This window comes from Nicotiana attenuata, chromosome 2 (genome assembly GCF_001879085.1).
Source record: "Nicotiana attenuata strain UT chromosome 2, NIATTr2, whole genome shotgun sequence".
NCBI lineage: Eukaryota > Viridiplantae > Streptophyta > Magnoliopsida > Solanales > Solanaceae > Nicotiana > Nicotiana attenuata.
The window spans coordinates 23,686,702-23,698,238 of NC_031990.1; the positions used below are offsets into that span (position 1 = coordinate 23,686,702).

The 11,537-nt window shown below is 36.8% G+C and overlaps 2 protein-coding genes across 2 annotated transcripts; both read left to right on the forward strand.

Moving 5' to 3' along the window:
* Window positions 1,472–3,079, forward strand: LOC109217495 (putative disease resistance protein At1g50180). The gene is made up of 2 exons (XM_019381752.1): window positions 1,472–1,476; window positions 2,440–3,079. Exons 1-2 carry the CDS (start codon window positions 1,472–1,474, stop codon window positions 3,077–3,079), a joined length of 645 nt encoding a protein of 214 aa, XP_019237297.1.
* LOC109205437 (putative late blight resistance protein homolog R1A-10) lies at window positions 7,903–10,722 on the forward strand. Its single transcript, XM_019368151.1, has 2 exons — window positions 7,903–10,340; window positions 10,465–10,722. Coding segments are annotated over exons 1-2 (2,418 nt in total). The 5' UTR covers window positions 7,903–7,924; the 3' UTR covers window positions 10,467–10,722.

Below are 11,537 nucleotides of genomic sequence, written 5' to 3' on the forward strand. Positions count from 1 at the left end.
CTTTCTTTCTAAAACCTGATCACGAACTCACGCAGCAACTCTGACTCTCCTTGCGAAATTCTGAATATGTCCGCCTTCAGAGCATGGACCTTCCTGGCCCTAGCATGGGCCTTGATGAAAGAATCTGCGAGCATCTCAAAAGAATCTACTGAGTGTTCGGGTAAGAGTGAGTACCATGTCCAGGACCCCTTCGTGAGGATTTCTCCAAACTTCTTCAGCAGGACCGACTCGATTTTATATTGAGCCAAGTCATTTCCTTTCACCGCCGTTGTATAGGTTGTAATTTGCTCCAGAGGGTCCGAAGTCCCATCATACTTCGATATATCAGGAATTTTCAACCGTTTCGGAATCAATTGTGTTGCTACGCTCGATTTAAACGGCAATAGGGTATACTTCTTCAAGTCCGGGACCTTCATTATGGTGGTGCGCCCATTTAGTTCATTCGGGCATGGCACTCTTTCGCATTCTGATCCATCCGCTCATTCATTTCCCTCATGAACCTCATGAGTTTGCTTTTGAAAGGATCATTGTTATTGTCGTTACCGGATCCATATTTGGTCCCCTAACTCCGTCGAAGCTGACCTCACCCTACGGGGTATTCTTGTCAACTCTTTGCGTTGTTTGATTTGCGAGCGTGCCGAGAGGAACAAGACCTCTTCCATTGTCGATGTTGGAAGCACCTGACAACACTTGCTTCAGTTCTGTCGTGGCCTAATCTTGCCTCGATAGATGGCCCATGATGGTCTTTTGTTGCTCTCTATCCTCATTGTTTCCGCAACGTGTACATCCTCAGTGTCATCCGGAGTCGCTTTCTACACATGTGGGGGATACTGCCCGGCATGGACCAGAGTCGCCACATCTCCCTCGTTGCGGGTGTCACTTAACGAATCCTCAAGCTGAGTCAGATTTTCTTGTGCCTTAATGTTGTGTGCGGTATTGACATCGTTAGCTGACATCTTTTACGATTTTTTCTATGAAACAAAGGATCAAACAAAATAGTAATAGACATAAGGATTAACTCAATTACACAGCTATCTAAGCCCTACGGTGGATGCAAAATTGTTTACACGTAAAACAGTATAGTTAAATTTATAGCGTGGTTTATGGATAAGCATATCGATTTAATCCCAAAATGATAAATAAATTATATGAAAAGTATAAGACTTTGGATTGAAATCGAGATAAATAGCAGGTAGCCTGGTCCCGGGAACAAGGCTTCCGAAGACCGCGATAAAAAATAATATTAAACAAAAAATAAAGTATTGTTTAGCTTGAGAATAATGTGTAGCATAAGTTTTGCCAGAGATTTCGTTCTCTACAATGGTTGTTGACGTCACTATTTAAAGTTATTCCTTGGGAACAAGGTCCCAGGATCAAGCCCCTGTTAAATGACAATAATAGGGATCATTGATGAATATGTAATGGTAGGCCATAAATGTCATAATTCTCTGCAACTGTTGTGTATTTAATAATGAGGTATATTCTTCATTAAATTTCATCTGATGACAAACATTCATTTGCTTCCGTTGACTGTGTTCCCTTCGGGATCTTTCCAGTGCCAACTGAAGATGTTGTCCTTAGACTCGAGATTTACTTGCTTCATCTTTCGTCTGTCTCGGGTCCCACATCTCACGTGTCATACAAACATGTAATATAAACCGATTTTACCCCATATAGCTAGCAATCTATACTCGAAAATATATTCAAAAAATAGAAACAAGTAAAAATTGAAATGTAGAAAAAGGAAAAAATTAATCTGAGGCTACTGAATTCACAATGTTTCCTTAAGAAACTTAATCCCCTCCTAGTACCCGAGGTTTAGGATTATTTTGTCAAGGACAGAACAGATCACCCTCACTGGTGTAGCGATACTTCAAACCCCGATGACCAACGAACTCAAAGATCGGTAGCAAATTAAACTTACTTTTCTTTCTGTTAGAAAAAAATGTAGAAGGAAGAAGGAGAATTCAGAATTCTGTAAGCAAAATCTGTGGAAAAGATCATATATTTGTAGCCTAAATGTTAGCTAATACCGAAGAGTTGTAACTCTTCATTTTAAGGCTTGAAAGTGGATATTTTTAAAAATGGCCATTTATGCAAATCGCCAAATTTAAATTCTAACGGGATAATCAATTTATCATTATAGCAATAGTTGATTTGGACTAAAATAAAATTATATTAATCTTAATATTATTAAATAACTTTGGTAAAAAAAAATTAATCAATCAATCATTTAACCGAATCCGAAGCCGAGCCGACCAACGACGATGACACGAGGCTTACCTTCTTTTCAACTCTTCAAGAGCTAGAAGAAGTGAAATTGTATATATACCCATCAAAATTATCTTCCTCCTCCAATATGGAATAATATCCCTCTGTCAAAGAGGAAAATTTTAAAGTTTTACTTTTCCCTCCATTTTCCATTCACTCTATTTTAAGCTATTATAAGCTTAAACCCAACAAGTTTGACCTTGAAAAACTCAAATCTTTGGTGGAAACAATAAGAGTTGCTGCTAATTATGCAGAAGATGCCGTTGAGGTGAAGATTTTTCAAATCATCAAAGGCTCAAGTTGGACATTTGGAATTTTACAACACGAGCATTTGCTACCAGTATTTGAAACAATGAATACAACAAAGAAAGAAGTGATGGAGATTGTTTCTGACTTGAGCACTAGTAGTACTCATGATGCTGATGATTATCAAACTCTTGAATTGCCTAGGTATTCTTTGATTGGCACTTCTTATACAAGTAATCAAATGCTGTCATATTTGGAAAATGATATTGTGCAGGGATTTGATGACGATTTGGAGATCATAGTTAAAAGATTGACAGGACTACCATCGGATCTAGACATTTTCACAATATTAGGCATGGGCGGCTTTGGAGAAACAACACTTTCTAGAAAAACTTATGATCATCTCGCAAGCAGGTATCATTTTGATATTCTTGCTTGGGCTACAATATCTCAAGAATTTCGAAGTAGAAATTTGTTATCAGATGCTTTACGTTGCATTTTGAAGCACACAAATATTGTCAACATGACAATGAGTTGGCCGATCTGGTATAGAAAAATCTAAAGGGTCGAAGATACCTTGTTGATGTTGATGATATTTGGAGTAAGGATGTTTGGGATAGTATAAGAGGAATATTTCCTGATTACAACGATTTTAGTCGAATCCTATTGACTACTAGGGAAAATATGGTAGCGATGTACGCAAATAGTAGTAGCCCTCATGAGTTGAGCCTCTTGAATTTAGAAAATAGTTGGAAGTTGTTTGGTGATAAGGTGTTTGGACCAAAGCATGATCATCCTCTTGAGTTAGAAAGTTGGAAGGATATTGCCCAAACCTTAGGTGATATCGTTGCTAGTCACCAAGATAAATGCTTAGGTTTGGAGTTAATGTTTTCCTGCTGAGACTGATGTTTTGCTTTACAAGAGTCCTTATAATGAATGACCTGTTTGACCAAAATGAGTAGAAAGTCCGTTATCAGTCACAGTAACATACTTACCTTTCTTGTTCCCTCCAATAATTTTATACATGGAAATGATTGTGTATGAGGACCAGGTCCACTAAAGAGACTTGTCTAGATCATTTTTTAACTCTGTTTAAGTTCTCCTGAAGTTGTCTATTCTTTTCAAGTTCAGTGACAAGACTCATTTTAACATTTTTGGGCTCATTTTTCAGCTTTCGTTGTGCCTCACTTGCTACTTCCTTTCCCTTAGGAGTGTTCATCCATTTCTCCATTTGAATTTTTAACAGGGCATTTTCTTTTTTTATTTCTTCCACTGTTTCCTTAAGATTCACAACTACAACTGCCAAAACATCTCTCTCTTCTTCTACCTCTCCAATTTCCTCAACTAAATCATTTTTATCCTTAATGAGGTTGTGATAAGAATCAATCAAAACATTTGCTAAAGAAACAAGTTTATTTGGAGAGTAAGTTTTCAAATTTTTTTGAACGTCAAGAAAGTTTACCTCATCATCATCATATGATTTTGCCATGAGTGCAAATATAGAGCCATACTATGTAGATTCACTTTCAACAGCTATCATGGAGGTGTCTCCACGATCATCCTCACCTTCAGATTCACTGAAGGAATCTTCCCAAGCAGTTAGAACTTGTTTCACCACATTGTCAACGACATCCTTCCTTTTGAACCTTCTGTCAGGGACCGGTATCCTCTTGACCACTTTGTGAGTATTGTGTTTGTAGTGGTCCTACTTGTGAATGTTTTGATAAAAATGCGAAAGAGAGAGATGTTTTGATTCAAGCCAGGACATCCTCACTAGGACATTTTATAAAAAATGTTTGATAAAAAGCCAGGACATTTTATAAAGATGCTAAAAAATGTGAAAAAAGAGAGGCCACATCTCTCTCTTGTTTTCCGTCAACCATAGTATTGGCCGTTCAATTTTGGTGGTCTTGTAGTAGATTTTTCTTCTTTGAAATTTGGTGGAGCAGCCATTAAGATCCTTTCTAGGTATTAACCGTTAGAAAGAACCTGCTCCGATCCCAATTGATGGAAATTAAGGGTTCATCAAACTGTATTGGTTCTCTGTAAGTTCTTACAGTAACAGCAGTAAGTAAAGAACGCAACAATATTTACGTGAAAAACTTCCAGCTCACGCGATTAAAAACAATGATCTACCCTAGTAGGATTTCAACTTCACTAACTGAGCAAACTTTAGATTACAACCTTTTGCAATCTAGGAATTAAACTCTTAACCCTCCTCCCTTACAATAACTCTATTGTAAGCCTATTTATAATAACTCTATAACATGGCTACACACTTCACGAACTCTAGTCAAAACAACCAAAACAAAAATGTTTTAAGAGATATCCTACTAATTGCTTCTAAAAACGTGTGTAGGAATTACAAATGAATAACATAGAACAGAGACACAATAATACTAAAGGACATAAGACAAAATCAATGCTGGGAAATGTCCTTTGTTCTGTCGTTGCTTTGTTCTTCAATGCCTCAGAGGAAAGGTGGCTACACACTTGAGAGAGTGAATAATTTAGGTTTTGCAAGTGTTAAGAATAAAATACCCTTGTCTCATGTTGACAATATATGTTTGAGGTCATGAAAGATGATGCAAGGACTTGTCCGGTTACGCTTCAACAGTGTTGATGTACCGTTGCGTGTACAGTACATCAGCTTTAACCATTATAGAGTTGACTTGTACTGTGACCAAAATAACCGATCCCTGTATATTCAAGCTAAGGCCCAGGGCGTTATGGAACACTAGTGATTATAACGAGTCCTCCGCCAACACCACGCAACCTACATTAATGGTCAACTGTAAAGATGTTCTCGTCTACTCCAGTCAGAGCAAATGAGCAAATTGGTGCATTTTAAATTAAGTTAACAATGTCCATCAGAAGAAAGAAGAAATATTAAAGAAAACATTAACCGAATGAAAATGGATGGGAGAATTATTATACTTACTCATAAATTGTAATGGGTGGAGTATTAATTAACAAAAGTTAAGGAAAAAACCTTAAATAATGTACACAGTATTTGTAGAGAAGAAACATGCACTTAATATGTATTGTTTATGGTAAATAAAATTAAAATATTCAACTATCATAAATATCTTGAGCAATCAGATCACGAAATGCCGTCCAGATATTATTATCTCCTTGATTTTCTACATTTTCTTCATTTGCAACGCTGACTCTTGCGGATCTTCCAACATCAGGATGAACACGTGGCACATATCTCTCATTCTCAGCTTCTTGGAATGCATTGTTCACCTTACATTTCTTTCTAATGTAATTATGAATCTCCATTGTAGCCAATACGATTCGGTTTTAAACACCCCTAATAGTGATGACTTTCAACGAGAGAAATACACAAGAAAGCATTCAAATTGTACCCCAAAAAATAAAAATAAATAAGAGAAAGTATTCAAATTAACCTTGTACAACACTCTTTTGTTTTTTATACTACTATTTACCGCACCAAATCCACGTAAAAATGTACAACTAAAACAGTAGGAATCTTACTTGAGGCTAACAATACAAGTCACATATGTATAGCAATATGAAGAAGACAAGTGAATCTCATTACCTCAAATTGCCGATAGAAACGGGCTGGAGAATTGCAGAGGCACGGGCTGTTTAGGTTTGAAGAACTGAGAGAGAGTGAAACTATACGAGGAGTTTTGTTTTAAAAAAAAAGTATTTTAGGGATAGAATAATAAATATTTTGATCAAACCTAAAGTGCTTATAAGCTGAAATTGGATAAGTCGAGGGAGACCAACTTATGGCTTTTGGCTTATAAGCACTTGACTTATAAACACTTTTAATTTTACCAAACGCGTAGATAAGCCAAAAAATAGCTTATAAACTTAGCCAAACACCCTCTAAGTCAATTAATATATTGTTAAACATTAAGGTGGTGCTCGAAATTAATTAAAGGGATTGATTCAAGCTAAGGTTGTTATACGACAAATTGGGGGTCAAAAAATTGCCACACCCTAAGCAGTCCATATTTTTTATTTCCGTAGCGGTCAGGTGGGCAGATGAATGCTGATTATTAGATCACTATAATGTTGTCTTGTGCATAAGATCAGTAATTTCAGATTGAAAAAAGTAATTGTAGGATTCCACCACACTAGCCTAAACTCTTGGACCTAATTAACGTTCAAATGTGACACCTTAGACAAATTTCACATCAATAAAATACGGTATATATTATTTTGTGTAATACAAAAATAAGACTTTCAGTCTAGTGACGCGTTTTAAAGTCGTGCAAGACCAGGCCTAGAACGAACAATATCACTAGTGGGCTAAGCTTACATATGGTAGCAGCGCCACTCTGCGTGCAATCTCAGACGAGGATGGGGCAAACCTCAACGTCCAAGTGAGTTTAGGTGAATCCCACATAAAAAACACAAAAAGATGCTAGGTATATAAGGAAACAAGGCATAGACTCTAGTGACGTGTTTAAATTCCTGTGAGGTTAGGACAAAGTGGACAATATCACGGGTCCAACTGTTATTCTGTTATATTTTGCACAACTGATTCACACATTGTGAAAGAAGAAATTTCAGTACATAAAAAAAAAAAAAAAAAAATTTGTATAATCTTCCATCTCCGCAACCCTTACTACGATCTCCATTAATAGTCAACTGTAAAGATGCTTGTTTAATGGGCAATTTCTTTATTAGTTAGGTAAAAACTGTCTATGAGAAGAAAGTTGAAAAAGCCTTTAGTCATATGATAAAGGATGGGGCATTATTATTCCTGTTACTCTCCAACATGACAGATCTGATTCCACACACCAACTGGCTATGAGTTAGCTTTTTTTTCCTTAATTAGTCAAACAATTAATTGATAACCACTAATTAAGGCACTAACATGGTGTTGGAAATTAATTAAAGGGTATTATAGTACAAGTAATGGAACTAAAATTTTACACACCCAAGGCAGCTCACATTATAAATAGGGGTTGTTCCACGATGCCTTAGTCACACACAAATATAATTTGAGAAAAATAGTTAAAGAGCTGAGTCTTTCTCCTTGTTGCCATCATTTCCACAATATTCTAATTCTTGAGTAGTTGATAATGGCAGCTTATAATGCTGTAGTTTCTCTTCTTCGTACTCTTGAGGAACGAAATCCAGATCTCTTTCATGGTCAAACTGCTGAAACGCTAGAATCTCTTCATGCTACTGCTGAATATTTTCAAAATGTTCTTGAACAAGCTACCAATAATGGGAGAAGGTTTGACCATGAGAAAGTCAAATATTTGGAGGAAAAAATAAGAGTTGCTGCTAGTTATGCAGAAGATGTTGTTGAGCTGAAGATTTTACGAATCATCAAAGGCTCAAGCTGGACATTTGAAATTTTACAACACCAGGATTTGCTACCAGTTGTTGAAAAACTGGATACAACAAAGAAAAAGTGATGGAGATTGTTTCTGATTTTAGCACAACTACTCATGACGCTGATTATAATCTAATTCTTCAATCTACTCGGGTTTCCAGGATTGGCACTTCTTCTACAAGTATTCCAGTGCTGCCAAATTTGGAAAGTGATATCGTGCATGGACTTGATGATGACTTGAAGATCATAGTTAAAAGATTGACTGGACAACCGTCCGATCTTGCTATTGTCACCATATCAGGTATGGGTGGCATTGGCAAAACAACGCTCGCTAGAAAAGCTCATGATCATCTCCCAATCAGGTATCATTTTGACATTCGTGTTTGGGTTACAATATCTCAAGAATATCGAAGTAGAAATGTGTTGTTAGATCTTTTACATTGCATTTCAAAGCAAACAAATATTGTTAACGAAAATGATTATGATAAGGATGACAGTAAGTTAGCTGACCTAGTGCAGAAAAGCCTAAAGGGTCGAAGATACCTTGTTGTTGTTGATGATATTTGGAGTACAGATGTTTGGGAAAGTATAAGAGGAATATTTCCTAATTACAACAATGGGAGTCGAATCTTATTGACTACCAGGGAAACAGAGGTAGCGATGTATGCAAATACTAGTATCCCTCATGAGATGAACCTCTTGCATTTAGAAAACAGTTGGAAGTTACTTCGTGATAAGGTGTTTGGACCAAAAAATGATCATCCACCTGAGTTGGAAAAAATTGGAAAGCAAATAGTAGAAAAATGCCAAGGACTACCCTTGACAATTTCAGTTGTTGCAGGGCATCTCTCTAAAATGGACAGGACATTAAAAAGTTGGAAGGATGTTGCGCGAACCTTAGGTGAAGTCGTTGCTAGTCATCCAGATAAATGTTTAGGAGTGCTCGGTTTGAGTTACCACCACTTGCCTAATCACCTCAAACCTTGTTTTCTTTCTATGGGTGATTTCCCAGAGGATTTTCAGGTTGAGACTTGGAGATTGATCCAATTATGGATCGCCGAAGGTTTAATTATAACGACGTCTGAAAGTCATAAAAGCTTGGAGGAAGTGGCAGAAAATTATCTGGATGATCTTATCAACAGGAACTTGATAATGGCTATAAAAAGGAGATTCAATGGTGAAATAAGAACATGTGCAATGCATGATCTACTGCGTGAATTCTGTTTGATAGAAGCTAAAATGACGAAGTTTGTCCATGTAGAGAGAAAAAGAACTTACCCTCCTCTTCCACCAGAAAAGCACATTGTCCGTCGCTTCAGTTTTCAAACCAGAGAGCATTCAGCTGATGATTGTCGTAAGCTATTACCCCCTGTTGCTAGATCTATCTATGTATTTTCTAGATTATTGGAAACTTATTTACCCTGTTACGAGCTTCTTGACGACCTTCTGGGCATGGCGCCCATAACTCGTCGTCATTATATATTACGGGATTTTTTCTCCCATTTCAAGCTTCTCAGGGTGTTGGCAATCTTCAATAAAGATGAAATGTATTTGTTTCGTACATTTCCGCTCGAGATTACAAAGTTATTTCATTTGAGATACCTCCAAGTTCGTTTTTCAGGCGATATTCCTGAATCAATCACAGAGCTTCAGAATTTGCAAACTCTAATTAATCATGGGGAAAGAGATAAACTTGTTATAACTTCACCAGGGAATATATGGGTGATGAATAACTTGAGGCATATACATATGGGGGGACCCATTGATTTAGTAAGAGAGAGTATTCTAGATCAGCATCTTGCGATAGGGATGCCAAATCTAGAGGAACTTTCGGGTCTCTGTTCTTTAAGTTGTACATCTGAAGTCTTTTCTCGCATTCCCAATCTAAAGAGATTGGTCATCTATGAAATTTCATCCAGGAGAGAAGGTATGGCCAATCGCCTCATTGATATGTCGAACTTGACAAAACTCGTAGCACTGAAGTGTTGGGAGTATGATGTTCCTAAACCTATCTCCATCCAGGAGAGAAGGTATGATATTCCGAAACCTATTTCCATCAAGATGTTTGTTTTCCCAACATCACTTAAGAGGTTAACTTTATATGAGTTCCGTTTTCCTTGGGAAGACATATCAACTCTTGCCATGTTGCCAAATCTTGAAGAGCTCAAACTTAAAGAGGATGCATTCAAGGGTGGCGTATGGAGATTAAGTAATGAAGACAAGTTCGAAAGCCTAAAGCTGTTGTTAATTGCAAGTACAACTTTTTTTTATCGTTGGGAAGCTAGCAGTGATAATTTCCCAAATCTAAAACGTCTTGTTCTCAAGTATTGCCACTACCTGGAAGAAATTCCGACAGATTTTGGGGAAATTTGTACTTTGGAGTCAATTGAGTTACATTATTGCAGCACCACCGCTGATAATTCTGCAAGAGAGATTAAACAAGAACAAGAAGACATGGGAAACACTTCCCTTAATGTCGAAATCCATGAACTTCGCTGTAAGTTTTACATCTCACTCAAAAGTTATTTGATTCTTTACATTAATTGTTACTCAATATTTGTGAAAATGTTACCTCCTTAAAATTAAGATGATGACTTCTACTTTTTTTATCTTCCATGCAGAGCGTTGAAGCTTATTTCGAGGGACCATTCCAAATGAGTTGCCTTTTAGTTTTATATTTTCAAACATCGATGTCCTTATCGGTTGTTGATTTTATGTTTAAAGGAATAAGCCATGTTTAATGCAAGTCTCACCCATTTGTGATTTTGTATTTTGTGAACCACAACTATTGATGTATCTACTATAATATTTATTTTGTTTTATTTGATAGCTCGAAATGAACAAGGTTTCTAATATGTTTTGTAGGTTTCACGCTTTTTCCTACCACTGTGCACTCGATACAGTGCATAAATATTTAACTAAAAGAGTAAAAATTCTTGATACAGTGCATAAATATTTAACTATTGAGACCATTATTTTGTTTTTATCTAGATATCAATAAACAAAAAATAAACACAAAGTATTCAATGTGTTTGGTTCGTCTTTGCCTAACCTCTTGAGAAAAATATTTTAAGTTACTAGATATAAAATAGCCACTCTCACCTACTCTTATGATTAAGAAACCTTATACGAGCAATTAAAAAAGCAATCAACGTGCCAAGAACAATCTTTCCACCCAAAAAAAAAAAAAAGAGAGATTAAGAAACGTGATAAGAGCAATCAACGTGCCAAGCAACATAGCAGCTTCGGAACCTTTGCTGCAAATTCAAAGACCAACTCTAGTGCATATTTTCTCTGACACATGAGAATGCTTTTCTTGGAACTTGCAAACTCAATCCGAAGATGTGACGACCCAAAGGGTCATCACCTGTTTTCTTATTCATTCCGTGCTTCCGAGGACTCGGAAACCTCATTTAAGGTCGCGTTGATTTGCGTGCGCAGTCCGGGCGCGTAGTCGGAAAGCTAAAATATGAATTCTGTGTGAAAAACGCTAAATTTTGATATTAATATGAATATATTTGACTTCGGTCAACATTTTGGGTAAACGGACCCGGACCCGTGATTTGACGGTCCCGGAGGGTCCGTAGAAAAATATGGGACTCGGGCATATGCCCGGAGTCGAATTCCGAGGTCTAGAGCCCGAGTAATGAATTTTTCTGTGAAATTGTTTTTCTGAAATTATTAAGGAAATTGG